This window comes from Callithrix jacchus, chromosome 6 (genome assembly GCF_049354715.1).
Source record: "Callithrix jacchus isolate 240 chromosome 6, calJac240_pri, whole genome shotgun sequence".
In the NCBI taxonomy this organism is placed as follows: Eukaryota; Metazoa; Chordata; class Mammalia; order Primates; family Cebidae; genus Callithrix; species Callithrix jacchus.
In genome coordinates this window covers 161,827,392-161,844,741 of record NC_133507.1, presented here as the reverse complement: position 1 = coordinate 161,844,741, position 17,350 = coordinate 161,827,392, and the positions used below count along the sequence as shown (strand labels likewise).

The 17,350-nt window shown below is 51.7% G+C and overlaps 2 protein-coding genes across 24 annotated transcripts in view; one reads left to right on the top strand and one right to left on the bottom strand.

Annotated features, from left to right (window-relative positions):
- ANKMY1 (ankyrin repeat and MYND domain containing 1) overlaps nucleotides 1-17,350 on the top strand; it is a 77,450-nt gene that overhangs the window by 4,166 nt on the left and 55,934 nt on the right. For 14 of the 23 annotated variants that reach the window (XR_008482334.2, XR_008482333.2, XR_004744965.3 and 11 more), the window contains exons 1-4: nucleotides 6,361-6,444; nucleotides 6,910-7,072; nucleotides 8,814-9,003; nucleotides 10,471-10,614. Coding sequence is in view for 18 of the 23 variants with exons in the window: in XM_078328931.1 (XP_078185057.1) it covers nucleotides 6,927-7,072; nucleotides 8,814-9,003; nucleotides 10,471-10,614 (480 nt within the window). In the remaining 5 variants the exon portion in view is untranslated. Of the gene's footprint in view, nucleotides 1-1,432; nucleotides 3,254-3,512; nucleotides 6,049-6,360; nucleotides 6,445-6,909; nucleotides 7,073-8,813; nucleotides 9,004-10,470; nucleotides 10,615-17,350 lie in introns of those variants that run through there. The other 9 variants (XM_078328930.1, XM_078328928.1, XM_078328929.1 and 6 more) reach the window with 4 other exon arrangements.
- Nucleotides 2,139-3,943, bottom strand: DUSP28 (dual specificity phosphatase 28). The gene is made up of 2 exons (XM_035306272.3): nucleotides 3,212-3,943; nucleotides 2,139-2,985 (listed from the first exon to the last, which is right to left on the bottom strand). Exons 1-2 carry the CDS (start codon nucleotides 3,602-3,604, stop codon nucleotides 2,848-2,850), a joined length of 531 nt encoding a protein of 176 aa, XP_035162163.3. The 5' UTR covers nucleotides 3,605-3,943; the 3' UTR covers nucleotides 2,139-2,847.

The following is a 17,350-nucleotide window of genomic DNA, read 5'->3' as shown; positions in this document are numbered from 1 at the left end:
TGGGCAGGAGGCTCTGCTGAGAGCTCCAGGAGTCCTCCAGAGCTGGGACATCAGGCAGTGGGGATCTGGGTGGCAGGGCCCTGTGAGTCCCCTATGCCCCCTCTCCTGTCCTTGGCTCCCCAGCCTTCTTCCTGCATTCAGTTTCTCTCTGCCTACAGTTCCTTAAGTGGTTTAGATTTTCATGACCAGAGCTTAATAAGCTCAGCTGACCAGAGGGAAGAGAACAGAGCGGATGGTCTGTGGGGTCTGAGGTACAGACCCCTGCACCACCATCAAGAGGGGTCAGAGACCCTCTTGGGCTGCATTTCAGGAAGATGGGGCTTAACTGGGAAAAATGAAAACTCAGTGTGGAGGCAGGTACGCTGGGCAGCCTCGGCCCAGTGGGACCACAGAGCTCAGAGCACAGCCCCGGCGCTGGCGGCAGGACATGGACTGGGCCTTTCAGCCGGCTGCCGAGGCAGAGGAAAACAGTGGGAAGGATGGAAACTCTTCCCAGAGAGGCGTCCAGAGCAGTTTCACTTTAGATTGCTGTGACTACCACTGAGAACGGAGCCGAAGTGCTGACGCGACTTGGGGGAGCTCCTGTAACCCCGTCAGAGACCGTACGCTGCCGAGTCCACCGCGTGCTCATTTCTCCCTTGGCTTTGAGGCTGCATTTCACCAAAGCTGCCAATGCTTTCTTCGTGTGTATTACTTTAGTGTGGCAAGTTCCAGCCGTGTCTCCGACGGGAGAACATACAACTCTCTTGCCTTTGATGATTCTTACGACTTCAGGCACCAGAGGTTACAGATTGTAAATGACATATGGCAGACAAGAGTTAGCAAAAGAATACAAAAGAGTTAGGACACGATTCATGGCACACCGTTTAGCACAAAGACGTGAATGTGGGTGACACGGAAGGCCTGGACTGGGGAGTTCCTTCCTGCAGACCCAGGCCTGATGTCTTCCCCTGAGCCTCAGTCAGTGTGCTCATACAGCAGCATCTGATCCGGAGGCAGAGACAGACAAATGTAAGGCACGGCAGGCTTGCCAGAAGCAGCTGAAATGCAAACAGAAAACCAGCTTTTAGGCCTATCCGGAAAAACAGACTGTGAAGCGCCTCGCTGTCATTTCAGTAGCTTAGCTTGAGCAGGTCTAGGTAAGAGGCGCACAGCTTAGAAATACTCAGTGGATCACTGGCATAGTTGTTTGCATTGGATTTGAAACTAAATTCCTGTAGAATTCTGTCAAATCACCTCTCAAGAGATCAGAGGTTGAGAAAGTAACCCATGTGCAGGCCTCCCTTGTGCTCCTGCAGCTCTGATCGTGTCCTTGCTGGGCTGCCTGGCAGCTGTGCTATGATATAAAAAGGATGGTGACATCTGGTACCTGAAAGAGGATCCCAGCTCACAGCATCATGTTTGACATACTGTGTTCACCATCTTGTTACAGAACCTCGTCCCCACTAGTCTGCTCACTATGGAAACTGTGAAATACGTTCAGGCCCGGTTTATAAACTGGAATGAAGATGTACATTATAAAGTGAATAGTGTCTACACCATGGCCAGCACGTTCATCTCAGTGAAGAGCCGGGCGGGTAAGATACCTATTTTCTGATAAAACAGGAACGCTTGCGTGCAATATTAAGACACTTCAGAAGTATACAGGCTGGGCTCAGTGGCTCAAACCTATAATCCCAGCACTTTGGGAGGCCAAGATGGGTGGATCTCCTGATGGCAGGAGTTCAAGACTAGCCTGGCCAACGTGGTGAAACCCCGTGTCTACTGAAGTAAATACAAAAGCCGGACGTGGTGGTGGGCGCCTGTGATCCCAGCCACTCGAGAGGCTGAAGCAGGAAAACTACCTGAACTGGGCGGCAGAGGTTGCAGTGGGCTGAGACGGCAACATTGTACTCCAGCCTGGGTTATAAGCGTGAAATTCCATCTAAAAAAAAAGTGTACCATTGCAAGTGTAATTTACAATGTGACACCCTCCATCTAAGTCCTGTGAGGACCCCAATTTATTGGAGAACACTGAGAATGGTCACCCCACGGAAAAATGTATAAAGCTGTTTCCTACCCTGCTGTCTGTGTGCCCCACCATTATCCCTGAGAGATGGAAATATCATCTACCCGGCTTCCTCCCCAGACGAAGCAGCTTTACTGAAAGAGGCAAAAGAACCTGGCTTTATTTTCCCTACAGGAACGCCATACTCTGTCACCAAGAAGCTAGGGGAGAAAAAGTCACTTTTGAAATTCTGAATGTCCTGGAGTTCTCTAGGAATAGGAAAAGGATGTCCATGACTGTCCCCACTGCTGGGGGGCAGCTCCGGCTCTGCTGCGGAGGGGCTGGCGAAACGCCACGGTCATCCAAGCTGCCCTTCAGGTGCCTCCATCAACAGCTCTGCTGACGTCAACGCCCCACGTGCTGTGCATTTTCTCCAACAGGCGTCTGTGGTCACGCAGGAAGAACTAGTCCCTTCTTATGACACTACCAAAGATAAACGCAAGAGGAGTTGCTGTTCCTGATTTCACGTGTGACTCAGATCCCGATGCCCGCAGCCTGTGCTCACGTCCCTCACTGGGGCTGGCGGGATGCGCCCGCACTCCCAAATACTCAGGATTCCGGGGTATAAATCATCAAGGACCCCTTTGCTTTTCCTCAATCTGTCGTCAGGGTTTTACCAAATGTGTTTCTTGGTATCCGTAAGATCATCTGTTCCTCAGCTCAGCCAGAAATATCACAGTAAAAGCATCGTTTCACACACAGAAAGGAAAGCTCCGCGTGACGGGGAGGAGGGACAGGCCGTCTCCTGCGTGGGTGCGGGAACGTTCTTCCTCCAGGCAGCAGGCCCCGAGGCCCCCGCTTCAAGCTTCAGGACCCACGCCTAAGGCTGGGGGCTCTCCCCGCGGGCAGGACGGGGCCTGGAGGGCCGCCTCATACTTCTCCAGCTGACACCAGAAGCCCGGGTTGGGTTCCGCTACCGGGCGAGCGCTCTTCACCATCTGCAAACGAGAGGTGCATCGAACAGTCGCCCTAATGGCCAGGAAGAGCCAAGGCGGACTCGGCCGGCAAGAGGGGCCCCGCCCAACCCGGAAGTGCCTCTCCGCGTCCCTAAACCCGCCCTCACGGATGAGCCACGCCCCTCCCGGAAGTACTCCAGTCCCGAAGCCAGGCCCGTCCCCGGAAGACACGCCCCTCTCGAAACACCCGCCCCCGAGGCCCGCCCACCTGGAAGGCCTGAGTCAGGCTGAGGCCGCGGTGCCGCATGAGGTAGGCGGTGCAGACGGCGGCCGAGCGGCTGCGGCCATTCTTGCAGTAGACTAGGCAGGCGCCGCCGGCGCGCACCGCGGCTTCCATGGCGGCGCACGTGGGCTCCAGGTGCGCCAGCAAGTCCTCGGCCGGGTCGTCGAACACGGGCACGCGCAGCTCGGCCACGCCGGGCGCGCTCGGGCCGGGCTGCTGGCGGGAGACGTTGACGCACAGCGTGACGCCTGCGCGCGCCAGCTGCTCTCCCGCTCCCGCGGCGCGCGCGTTCCCGAGGAAGAGCGAGGGCGCGACGCGCGCGAATGGCGGCGGTACCGGCGCGGCGGCCCCGCGGTGACCCGCTTCTCCCGGGCCCATGGCGCCCGCCGGAGAGTCTGTCGTTGAGGCTCGGGCGTCCGCCCTGAGGATCTATTTTTGGGGCTCAGGCGCCCGCCCAGGAGTCTGTTTGTGGGAGCCTGGCGCCTCCGGGTCCTAGAGCCCTCCGAGGTGGAAGGGGCCGGGGCTTGGGCCTCCCGAGGGCGCCGGGCCGGGGCGGGGGGCTTGGGTCTCGTCGGGGCTGGGGCATGGCAGGGGGCTTGGGCCGCTCCGGGCCCCGGGCTCTCCGTCCCCAGGCGCCGCGCCCCCTTTCCCTGCGGGCCTGCGCCTGCGCCGAGTGGCGTCCCTGGCCCTGCACGCAGCGCCCCTGTTGGCTGGACTGCGGCGCTGGCGCGGAGGCGTGGCTTGGCCGTGGCTGGACTGCGGCGCTGGCGCGGAGGCGTGGCTTGGCCGTGGCTGGACTGCGGCGCTGGCGCGGAGGCGTGGCTTGGCCGGGTCTGCGCACTGCGTGTCCCCGTGGTTCCCCTGGGGCTTCGTGGCCGCCCCGCCCGGCCCCTGTGGACCCCGGGCTGCGTGGTTCCCGTGTCCTCCCCCTTTCTCTTGTGACTCCTCCCAGGGTCAAGCCGTTCTCCTGCCTCGGCCTCCCGAGTAGCTGGGACTCCAGGCGCGCACCACCACGCCCTGCTACTTCTTGTACTTTCAGTAGAGACGGGGTTTCACCGTGTTGGCCAGGCTGGGTGATTGGGGCATTTTCCCCCTCTGTATTGTAACGCACGGCTCACGAAGTAAAACTGTGTAATTTCTATTTCCATCACTACATAGACCACTGTTCCTTTTGTTTTTATCTTGGTGATTTATTGGGGTCAGCGTTGTAACTTTCTAAAATTCAGTATCAGAATGTCCACGAAGTTGCCTTTTAAGACCGCGTCAGTTTTTCTGGTGTCTGGTAATTTTCAGGGATCGAATTCAGTGAAAAGCAGCTGTCTCCCAGCCCCACAGACGTTAGTAATTGAAGTTCTGTTTTATACAGTCTCTCTCGGGGTTCTTGCTGTTTCGTTCCATCAGCCACCTAACATTGGTACCTGACAGGTCTTGATCGCAGCCTGGGGTTCACTCGAGCTGAAGACTCAAGTCTGTGGCCAGGTCCTCGCTGGTTGGAGCTCCAGCGTCATCTCTGGAAGTCTTACCAACGTCTTACTTCCCACTTACTCTACCCTGAAGAAGGACTCCCAAATTTCCTGAGATGAAGGAGGGGAATTCCCCCTTTCTTCCCCCCAGGGTTCGTGGGAGCCACTGATGTCTCTCCACCTCCTAGGAGTGGGCCCTAACTGTCTGTGGCCAGCAGTGAAGCGCACGCTCCTGTGACTGCTCCGACAAAATAGGCTTCGTGTCTAATAACTCATGAAGGCGAGAGCTTTGGAAAGCTCCTCTGTTCTCTCACTGCCGTCAGGGGAACCAGCCTCGGGTGAAAGCGGAGGAGATGGGAGAGCCCCGGTCCTTGATGGCAGGCACTGTCGGGCACTGAAATGCATCCAGTGAAACCTGGAGCCCCTCCTCCTGGGCTGTTGGGTTAATCACCGTTCATAGTTGGACGATGGTTGAGGTGAGTTTTCTGCCCCAAAGGTCTGCTTGAACCCATCGTACTCACACCCCATTGAGCTGATGGATTGGGAGCCAGTTCATCCTAAGTGTCTGTACCTCATTGCCACATTTAGACCGGGCCAGCCTCCCATGGTGTAACGAGAATGCTTGCTAAGACGGGGTTTTCTCCGAGTTGATTCTGACCCCTTAGCAAGTTGTAATTCACAGCTAACGTGGGTTGTGAGATAGTTCCGTGGGTTATGACCACCCTTTTAGTTTTTAGAGAAATGGTATAGAATAGACTCCATGAATATACTAGGGTGCATGCATGTAGTATGGTGAACTTTTAATGAGACATTTTTCTGAGTTGTCTGTACTGGGTCATGGTATAAAATGAGATTTTACTGTAGAGAGAAGTGAACTCGGAGACAGGCGCTGGCGTGTGGAGGCGGTGCCCCTAGAACCCCAGAATCCTGGCCCAGCCTTAGGCCTTAGTCCTGGAAAAGCTATCCAGTGGGGAGGGCCCAGGCGTCAGCTCTTCACACACCCCCGCCCTGCTCTCAAAGGCAGTCTGGGTTGAGAAACACGAGCCCTGCACCTCCGAGAGCCTTTCCCCTCTTTCCAGGAAGGCCTGTTTCCCACCATGGTGCCTGCCTGAAATGTGGTCTGTAGCCCGGAGAGCTCCTTCACATCCTGTGAGGCCCCATGAGGAATCCTCTCTCCCTCAGCCCTTCCCCTAGACAAGACAGCCCATCCCTCTTCTCTGCGGTGACTCCCGCGGCCTCCCTCATCTCCTTGTCTCTGCAGGCCTCGGGCTCCCCTTGCGCCTTCCACATTCACTGAATGGACAAAGGCTGGGGTCGTCAGGCAGGGCTTGATCAAGCCGTGGCTCCACCGCGTGCTAGGTGATCTGTGATCAGGGCAAGTTAACACTTGGGCCTCAGTTTCCTCAGATGTCCCACGGCGCGGGAGTGTTGGGAGAATTTAGCGCATTCTCCCCCAGGGGCACTTGGTCCAGGGACCCAGGGAAGCTGGGACCGACTCCGCCACGCCTGGCGGCCGGCCTCTGAGCAGCTGAAGTCACAGGGGGCTGTCACGCCTGGGGGCGGGGCCGGGCGCGTCCTGGCGTGGGGATTGGCGGAGCCGGCGAGCGGCAGCGGGCACGGGGCGGGGCTGTCTCCAGGGAAACGCGACGCTCTCCAGCTGCTTAGGCGGGCAGTCCCGGCGGGAGCGCGGTCCACTGTGGCTGCGGTCCCCTCGGTCTCCGTGCTGTCCGGCGCAAGCTCTCTGAGCTTTGCTTGGTGCGGCCCGCGCGCAGGGACTCTGGGAGCCGGGGCTGGGGGGATCCCCGAGCTCCGTGGGGTGGCGGGTCGGGGAGGCCACTGGGGAGGGGCCCAGGGCCTGGGGGTGTGAGGTTCGGTGGGCGCTGGCTTCCGAGGCCGGTGGCGGAGACCTGCTGTCAGCGGCGCCCCTTGGGCGATGGCGGGCGCGGACCTGATCTGGCCACGTGGCCACAACCGCCCTTGCTGTGGTCCCCGCCCTGGAAGGGGCAGGGACACCTGGGAGCAGGGGCGAAGTTTCCCCAGGGTTCCAACAGGCCTCCCTGAGGACTCCCAGGGATGGCGGCCCGGGCTCCGGCGCGGTTCAGGGAGGGGTTGGGGTTCTCTGAGGCCCACGGGCTGCGGGCGGGACCTCGGGCGCCCTCCGAGTGTGAGTTCCCAGCAGGAGCCCCGGGGACAAATATGCGGTCCCGGCGTTGCTTCCAGGGTGGGAGTTCACAGACATGGACGGGGGCCACGCCTCCCTGAGCTTCGACGACGGAGCTTCCGGGGCTGACAGCCCCCAACGCCCGCTGGACGGGAAGGGCGGCGAGACCCCTGATGCCGAGGAGCCGGGGTCCCCGCGGAGTGACGCTGTCTTCGCCTCAAGGTGCGGGGGAGCCTCGGGCAGGGAGGCGCGACCCTGACCCGGGCCCAGGGTTAGCCGGGATGCTCCCTGAGGCGAGCAGTGGAAACGGCTGTCACTCCCCGAGAAATCCAGAAGCCTCGACAGGTGTCAGCAACCACTGGGGAAGACGCCGGTAGATGGTAACCGGAGCCTCTCCTGCCCCTTCCCGCCTGCACGCTGCCCGCTAGCAGAGGGAGTGAACGTTTCCCTCGCGAGACGGGGCTCCCGAGTGGGCCCCGACTTCACAGCTCTGTTCACAGCAAGGGCTGCTTTGAGCCAGGGCTGCCCTGGAGCCTCACTGCAGCCTCACCAGGTCCCAGGGTCACCCCATCACGCTTGCCCCTGTTTGTGGGCCTCCAAAACTCAGTCCCAGCCCTGGCCAGTGTGATGGGCTTTGGGAGGTGGTGAGGGTGGACCCCATGATGAAATGTGCGTACCTATAAGAAGAGGAGGAGCCCAGAGTTCCCCCATCCTCCCACCACCGTGTGCGGACCCAGTGAGAAGGCCACTCCAGGAAGAGGACCCTCCCCAAACAGGGACTGCCGCCCTGCACAGCTGAGAACGGAAGCCCCTTTAAGACACCCTGTCCACCTGTGGGGGTCTGAGATGCCCCGTCCGTCTGTGGGGGTCTGAGACAACCTGTCCGTCTTCGGGGGGGTTCTGAGATGTCCCGTCCATCTTGGGGGGGGTCTGAGATGCCCCGTCCGTCTTGGGGGGGGTCTGAGATGCCCCGTCCGTCTTGGGGGGGTCTGAGGCACGCTGTCCGTCTTGGGGGGGGTCTGAGATGCCCCGTCCGTCTGGGGGGGGTCTGAGATGCCCCGTCTGTCTTGGGGGGGGTTCTGAGACACCCCATCCGTCTTGGGGGAGGTCTGAGACACCCTGTCCATCTTGGGGGGGGTCTGAGATGCCCCGTCCGCCTGTGGGAGTCTGAGACGCCCCATCCATCTTGGGGGGGGTCTGAGATGCCCCGTCTGCCTGTGGGGGTCTGAGATGCCCCGTCCGTCTGGGGGGGTCTGAGACGCCCCATCCATCTTGGGGGGGGTCTGAGACGCCCCGTCCATCTTGGGGGGGGTTCTGAGATGCCCCGTCCGTCTTGGTGGGGGTCTGAGATGCCCCGTCCGTCTTGGGGGAGTCTGAGACGCCCCATCTGCCTGTGGACACCCTGTGAGTTATGGCAAATGCACCCTGGTTGGTGCTCCCCCCATTGCAGCACACTCCCAGCCCTGCACCCTTCTGTCTGTCCACCCATCCACCTGTCCATCCTAGTGTGAGCTGGCTGCCTCTCCAGCTGGCCTCTGGCCTCCCATGGGCCCACATGTATGGGCAGTCTGCTTTCTGTCCAGCTTGAGGCTGGCACTGCTGGCCCTTGAATGAGAACCTGGCTGTGAGCACACACATCCTGCAGGCAGCTGGAGTGGGCCAGAGGGCCTGGATCTCAGGAGCTGCAGCCAGCAGGCCGGGGCTGGAGAGGCTGACTGGTCCTGCCTCTTGGGCCTGGCAGCATCTCCCCTGTCTGTGAGGAACCTTACTATACATTCCACTTCCTGTGTGACCTCAGCCATCGCTGCAGCCTCTGTGCCTCGGTGTTCTCTCCCGTGGAGTGGGGATACAGCAGCACCTGCCCTGGGGCTGTAGGGTGAAATGAGATGCCAGGTTGTGCTCAGCAGCCACTGAAGGCACTGCAGCCATCTCGCTCTTCCTCCCTCTGCTCCTGTCCTTTTAGGGATGTGTCCGAAGCCTCTGAGAAGGAAGAGGAGGAATCTGAGGGCCCGCTGAGGGTGCAGGACCTGAAGGAGGCCCGTCTGCAGCTCGTCCAGGGTGTGCAGGAATGGCAGGATGGCTGTGTGTACCGGGGGGAGTTTGGGCTGAACATGAAGCTTGGATATGGCGAATTCTCCTGGCCCACGGGTGAGGTAACTGCTGCCCGCTTCCTCCGCCTCCTCCCGCAGGGCCTCTGGTGGCTGGCTTCTCCTTCTAAGCATGATGGGACAGGAGCTTTTAGGCCCATAAACAGACAGGATGCGAGGCTGAAGTCTTTCCTCCTTGAGAAATGGCCAGAGAAAAGCATCTTTCCCAACTTCCAAAATCACACCAATGGTTTGCTGGGGTCCACAGGACGAGGCATGGAAAGCTTTGGGCCAACCTTTAAAAATTACGAACGGCTGTAGCCACATCATATATTTACCTTGGTGAAATTGCCTGTGTCTGGGCTTAAGCAGAAGGCAGCCAATGTTCTAAAAGACAAAATGAGAACAAGTTTTGCACCCCCAGGCTAGGTCCTGAGCCCACATTCACTGTAGCAGAAACTGAAAAGGCCTCTGTTAGACGCTTGTAATGGAAGGTCCAGGGGTGAGGTGGCCTCAGGCTCGGCTGGATCCAGGGTTCAAATGATCTAACTAGGCCCTCTCTCTTTCCATCTCCACAAGGGGGTTCTAAGACTGACCTTGCTGCATCTGCACAGCCCTGTGGGTGGCATCAAATACCCTTGAGAGAGAGAAAGGCCCCAGCAGGACGCTGGTCTGGCTTGGGGATGTGTGAAGTGGTCACACCCATCGAGGCTGGGGTGGGAGTAAGGTGTCCTCTGGTTGGCCAGGCTTGGCCCAGGCTCTGGGGCTGGGTCCCTTGGGGAATCCTCTCTGCAGGGAGAGGGTGTCTGTTGCCAGAAGAAATGGAAGGGCCGCTAAGCTGTGAACATTGCCATGCCTTTCACGTCGGGGTCAGGTCTGGCTGGACTGTGAGCACGGACGGCTGTGCAGGCACTCCAGGCCCATCCTGCCTCTGAGGAAAAGGTGGTGCCTTGCACTCAGTGTGAAGGTCTCCTGACTGGAAGCCCTCGTCATGAACGTCACATTCGTTTTCCCTCTGGGGCCTTCGTAGAGGGGCAGGCTCTGACACACGGACTCCTGTTGTTTGTGGGGCTCATGTCTGGCCAGTGCTGAGGAGTTATAAACCAGAGGCCTGTCCTGTGCCCACTAGGGCTCACAGCCCACCTCCCAGGGCCAGCCTGTCACCTCTGAACCTGGCAGGGAGCCCAGCAGCATGGGGCTCCTGAGTAGGGACAGGCCCCCCGAAACCCAAGGTAAAGGTCTCCAGGGAGAAGGCAGGTCCAAGCTCTCCTGATGGATGTCTAGGCAGTTTGAAGACCCCCCAGCGTTCCACACCTGAGGAGAAGACAGAGAGGCTGTCGGGCTGACTGCCTGGTAACCCCTCTGGGCACTTCAGGTGCCAACTCTAATAATCGCTTGCCAGGCACCCCTGAGTTGTGCCACAGCCCCAGGTGGTCCCCACTCATTGCCAGCCAGGCGGGGTGGCTCGGCCTCGAGGGTGTCCGTCAGCTTCTGGAAGAGCAGCACTTTCTCACCAACTTCTCCATCTCACAGTCATACCACGGGGAGTTTTACCGGGACCACTGCCACGGCCTGGGTACCTACATGTGGCCAGATGGCTCCAGTTTCACGGGCACGTTTTACCTGAGCCGCCGGGAAGGCTACGGCACCATGCGGGTGAAGACGCGGCTCTTCCAGGTGAGGGGCTGCCGCGTCAGTTGGGGAGGAGCGGCCGCGCGTGTCTAGGTCGCGGAACAGAAACATACTGAAGTCCTGGGGAAGTTAATTTGTTTACTTACAAGTAGCTTTTACACCTTTAATGATTAAAACGGTACCAGTGATGAGGGAATGCATAGAAAATAAAAGCCTCCTTGCATTTGATTCCCCGGAGGGTAATTAGCAAGTTGTTATATATCCTTTACATTATTTTAAAATATGTCAACGGGGTCACTGTAGGCACAATATTTGAAATGTGCCTTTTTAAATGGAGAACACGCCCAGGTTTTTTTTTTTGAGACGGAGTTTCGCTCTTGTTACCCAGGCTGGAGTGCAGCATAGCGTGATCTCGGCTCACCGCAACCTCCGCCTCCTGGTTCAGGCGATTCTCCTGCCTCAGCCTTCTGAGTAGCTGGGATTACAGGCACGCGCCACCGTGCCCAGCTAATTGTATTTTTAGTAGAGACGGGGTTTCACCACGTTGACCAGGATGGTCTCAATCTCTTGACCTCGTGATCCACCTGCCTCGGCCTCCCAAAGTGCTGGGATTACAGGCGTGAGCCACCGTGCCCAGCCCACGCCCAGGCTTTCAAATACAGATGCCTTTCAGCCTTTTATTACAGTATAATTTACAGTAAAATTCACCCATTTTAGGCCGGGCACAGTGGCTCAGGCCTGTAATCCCAGCACTTTGGGAGGCCGAGTTGTGTGGATCACCTGAGGTATGGAGTTTGAGACCAGCCTGACGAAAATGGAGAAACTCCGTTTCTTCTAAAACTACAAAAAAATAGCTGGACATGGTGGTGCACGCCTGTAATCCCAGCTATTAGGGAGGCTGACGCAGGAAAATCGCTGAACCTGGGAGGTGGAGGTTGTGGTGAGCCGAGATTGCATCATCGCACTCCACCTGCATAACAAGAGTGAAGCTCGGTCTCAAAAATAATAGTAATTTGGGAGGCCGAGGCGGGTGGATCACGAGGTCAGCAGATCGAGACCATCTTGGTCAACATGGTGAAACCCCGTCTCTACTAAAATTACAAAAAATTAGCTGAGCACGGTGGTGCGTGCCTGTAATCCCAGCTGCTCAGGAGGCTGAGGCAGGAGAATTGCCTGAATCCAGGAGGCGGAGATGGCGATGAGCCGAGATCGCGCCATTGCACTCCAGCCTGTGTAACAAGAGCGAAACTCCGTCTCAAAAAAAAAAAAAAAAAATAATAGTAATAATTCCCCATTTTAATATATAGTTCTGAAAGCTTTTGACAATATAGGGTTATGTTACTGCAATCAGGATATAAAAAGAGTTACATCACCCCCAAAATACTGCCATGGCCTTCGTAATAAATGTCTCCCTCAACAATCTGTGGCGGATCTATCTTGGCCTAGAATTTTGCCCTTGTCAGAATACTGTATTCATGGTGTCAACAGAAAAAACAAACTCTGTCAAATATTTTAAAGAGGTTTGTTCTGAGCCAGTGTGAGTGGTTGTTATTGAAACACCAGGGGTTCATTCTAGGTCTTGCTGCACAGAAAGCCAATCCCTGAGACAACGAGTATTGCCAAGGAAGAAGGCTGTAGTCACAGGTGCAGCTGAAGAGACGGGAGCTCAATCTCGAATCCATCTCCCTGACAGAATAAATGAGGGATTTATATAGCAAGGGAGAAATGTAACAGTGTGTGAGAAAACAGCAACCTGGGAGGGGCAAGGAAGCCATCGTGGGGAATGAAGGGCCTGGAGTCCTTCACTGAATGCCATGGTCTGGTCAGTTTTCAAGAGGAGTTACAGTTCTTTAGTACATTTTTAGTACATTCCTTCTGAGGAAGGAACTCACAGAAAACAAATCTAAGTTTCAAGCTTTAAGACCAGAGGGGTCAATTTTTATGCTTCTTTGGAAGCAACTCTGTAGGATTACTGGGCTGGTTTCAGTCCCCCCTTTTAATTTATCAGTTCCTCAATCACGGGGAATTGGGTTGTGGCTATTTCTGGCTGCTCCATGCTGAGGAGGGCATTGTGGGCGGCTCCACACCATGGGTGACCATGTGACCACCCAGGAATCAAAGGTTAATCTAATACAGTTTTCTTCTAAAAGACGACCTTTCTCTTTCCATTTCCCCACTGCACCAAAGACAAATCATAACAGGACAACCTACTTGCAAAATAAGCTTCGGTTTCATATACGTGCCCTGATTACCCACACCAAGTGCAGCAAGAACCATGTTCTCTCTTCATGTAGACTCTTCTAAACTGGCTTTGCTGGAACCTCTCACAAGGCCATTTCAGTTGAAGCTTTGGGAAAATAACCAGTTCCTCCAACTGTGTCCCATTATAAAATAAAAACAGATTCTTATTAAACATATGCAAACTAACACATTGCCATTAATTAAGAATATTCAAAAATAGTTAAAAAATTCTGGAGAAATTAGGCAGAGAGAGAAATATGATTCAAATTTTGTTTACAAATGTAGACTTGGTATACTTAAAGTATATTTCAAGGCCATAAAAAGCTCAAAAGAAAAAATTCTCCTGACTCTGAAAGACAAAAGAAGAATCAGCAATATATATATATTAAAAAAAACAACCAAACAAAAAACTCTGAAAAAGTATTACAGTCCCTCATTAGCTCTGTCCCTGCAATGAACTCCTGCTCTGCTTCATGTTGGATTAGCAGTCTTTATGAACACATCAGCCTTTCAATTAGTGCAGTGCAATTTTCTCTTTCATACAATGGCACAATCTCCAAAGTTATCAGAAACCTGAATTCATAGTCCTTTTAATGAACTCTCCCGAAGAAGCAAACCTGGGACTGTAGCTGATCATAAGTCGCTTTATTTAGAAGGATCAAAGCAAAACAACAATTGCGGATGACAGAATTCTTAAGACAGACGTAGTCAAAGACACAGTTGACAAGGAAATTTGGTTATTTCTGTGTTATTTGACAATTTAACATAATCATGAATTATTGCTAACAACTTATATTTAGACATATTAGAATTTTAAGAACGTCATAAATCCTGGAACACATATTAACAACATATCTATATAAATATAACCCAAAGAAAGTTAAATACCACTTCATAATTTACAATGCTTCCTGTATAATTCTAACATAACAAATAAGGCTAATATTTCTCTCTTGGACTTCAGGAAGCCTAATATCTAAAAAATGTTAATTTAAGGTCAAAAATACTGAATTTAGAGCTTTGAAATTTGCTATTGAAAAGGCTGTCAAATATCAAAGGTTTCAGATACTTGACATCACAAAACAGTATCACAAGTTACTACAAACAGTCATTCATTTAGCCAAAATTATATTACAAAAACATTTTCTCTTTTATAGCAGACTCAGTTTCCTAGACAATAAGACCTAAACAAAAGACAGTAACAAAAGTGCCTGTAATCCTGGCACTTTGAGAGGCCGAGGTGGGTGGATCACTTGAGGTCAGGAGTTTGAGACCAGCCTGGCCAACATGGTGAAACCTGTCTCTACTAAAAATACAAAAATTAGCTGGGCTTAGTGGCAGATACCTGTAATTCAAGCTACTTGGGAGGCTCAGGCACAAGAATCCCTTGAACCCGGGAGGCAGAGGTTGCAGTGAGCCAAGATTATGTCATTGCACTCCATCCTGGGTGACAGAATGAGATGCTGTCTCAAAAACCAAAGAAACAGTTTGAGACCACCTTGGCCAACATGGTGAAACCCCATCTCTACTAAAAATACAAAAAATTAGCCAGGCATGGTAATCAGTGCCTGTAATCCCAGCTACGTGGGAGGCTGAGGCAGGAGAATCACTTGAACCCAGGAGGTGGAGGTTGCAGTGAGCCAAAATCTTGCCATTGCACTCCAGCCTGGGCAGAGCAAAACTGCACCTCAAACAAACAAACAGAACACGTGAGACCAGCTAAATTCGTCCGCCTCTCTCCCTCTATTTTATACTGGAGTTCTACTCAAAAGGTAAACAGAAATCTCATCTCTTACATGAAAAATGCTTTTGAAAGAGAAAACCGTATTTTACCTTCCTATGGTGTATTATTAATGTTAACGTTAATTTTAATAAAACCTTATAAACAAATCTATCTAATTTTAATCAGTTTAACCATAAGGTAAGATTTCTATTTACTTTTTATACTCTTTTACAATTTTTTTTTTTTTGAGATGGAGTTTCGCTCTAGTTACCCAGGCTGGAGTGCAATGGCGCGATCTCGGCTCACCGCAACCTCCGCCTCCTGGGTTCAGGCAATTCTCCTGCCTCAGCCTCCTGAGTAGCTGGGATTACAGGCACGCGCCACCATGTCCAGCTAATTTTTTGTATTTTTAGTAGAGACAGGGTTTCACCATGTTGACCAGGATGGTCTCGATCTCTTGACCTCATGATCCACCTGCCTCGGCCTCCCAAAGTGCTGGGATTACAGGAGTGAGCCACCACGCCCGGCCTACAATTTTTTATTAAAGACCAGATCAGTGCTCCACGAAACCCATGTTATTCTGACGCAGGGGCCCAGACACTGTCCTTGCATTAGTGTACTTTTGATACTAATGTTTAATGTGTAGAAAAACTCTGAACTAATATTATCCCTCAAAATTGGCCCTTAAAATCTCATGTACGCACCTCTTCTGCAGTAGTCCCTGGGTCTAGAGGGACTGAACAGTTTTGATTTCTGGTCCTGTGTCTTACAAAAGCAGCTCATTTTAATTGTCACCTTCTCCCGGGTCTGAAGATGAGACTTCAACTCGTATCAATATTAAAGATTTAGCAGGGGTTGGTGCCTTCTTCAGACCCAAGAGTCAAAGCCCTATAATTTAACAGCATAATGATTACTCAGTAGGATGTTTATATTGCAGAAAATCCTTTTATTCTCTCTAACGTGTTACAAATTAAAACACTGTGATTTGGCATCTGAGTTACTACCTGCAGCACTTTAAACCACTGTATTAAAGAGTTAGGTTACTCACTGCATATATCCAGTTGTTAGCATTCTAGGGACAGAATTGTGACGGAAAACATCAAAAGCGTGGTAAGTCCTACGTCAAACTTACCAAAGTAAGACAACTAACTTTGCTCTCCATCATTTAACCTATTTCCTGTTTGCCCCAAGAATGCTCATCTCTGATTCTAATGCTCATCATATACATTGGGATTAGAGATAAGTTCCATTTAGAAATTACTCTGAGAAGAGTTATTTTATTTTTACATTGAGAATCAGAGTTGCTTTGGCCTCAGAGTGTGTTTATGTAAAATTAAATGAGTGTTGGCAGCAAGCTGCACTTGTTTTTCCTAAATGGGAAATAGGTTAAAGAGGTGATAAACACAAATATCAGTTTTGGAAATTCAGTATTAATTCTTTTCCTTTAATCTCCTTTCACTTAAATATTATACAACAAAATAGGGGCAAAGTAACAATAAGCACACCCATGTTAATATATAGTTCTGAAAGATTTGAATAACTTCTTTTCAGCTATTTTAAAAGGGTATCACACCCGTTTCCAAGATTGGTTTCTAGATTCAGTGCTGACAACTGATCAGGTAACTTTCTTCACTGAAATCTTCAAACCAGTGCATCACCTGGGCATACTTTGTTTTTGAGTGCATACATGAGGACCCATCAGTGATAAATGGCTTTGGATAAAAATCACTAGAAACTCGCTTTTTAAAATTATCATTACTTAATCTAAGTGAATGTCACTTAGTTTTAATAATGGTAAACACAACTAAATTAGTTTGAGAGAAATCCCAATTAATATAATTTCTTTAAGGACAAGGTCAATCTTTCCTAAATGTTAAAACTCTGTACCCACAACACAGTTTTTTTATTATCTAGAGATCTGAAACCACCTCAAATTGATTGAATTGAATTACCTTGGCAATAAGGTAATTGAATTACCATTTAAACATTTTCATTCTCACCTAGTTTTTCAAATAACAAAATAAATATTGTACTATTTCTGTTCAGAACTTGTAAAAATAAGTCTTCTCTAGATCATTTGAGGTAAGCAAAACCAACCAGCCACATTTTAAATGGCTGATGTGCCCTCACCAATTTTTGCAGGTTTGAAAAAGGTAGCTTAGGAATTCTAGATAAATAGAACAAATGATGGCTTATTAGAAATACATTAGGAAATAAAGTGACTATTCACAGAAGCAAATAAAAGCCTTCCATTAAAAAGTAAAAAACATCAGTGGTTTTCTATATATGTATATATAAGTAAAACTCAAAGGAGAACAAACAGCAAATAATTGAAAAGCAAAAGCAAAACAAACAGGAAGCCAATCCCAAATCTTTCTCTACTCAGTTAACCTTAGATGCTAAAGTGTTACCCAGAGCCTAAAAGAACACATCATGTGCCAGCATTTATATGAAATTTGGCTCCATGTTCAAACTGGTTTAATGCTTAACCCTATTCAAAAAGAATTGCCAAACTGCCGATATATTTAATGACAGTATTTCTTAATTTACCCTCTTCAAGACTAAGACCTTTAACTTTGAGCTATGTTCATTAGCCAAACTTCTCCAATGTTTTATCAGGTTTTTAAGAATTTGTTACTATCTAAACTTTTTCAACTTTCTATTTTCTCTGCATATTCACGAAGATAGACACACAAAGAAACAGGAGAAAACTACATATGCTTTACACAGACCATCTGTGACATGCTTGGACTTTCTGTTTGGCCCTAAATTTTCTTTTCTTTTTTAAGTAACCAATCATTTTAGGACAAAAATTTA

Coding starts and splice junctions, on each gene's coding strand:
- DUSP28 (XM_035306272.3), bottom strand. CDS start 3,604: ATGGGCCCGGGAGAAGCGGGTCACCGCGGGGCCGCCGCGCCGGTACCG. Junction 2,986..3,211: donor GCCTGACTCAGGCCTTCCAG/GTGGGCGGGCCT, acceptor TCTCGTTTGCAG/ATGGTGAAGAGCGCTCGCCC.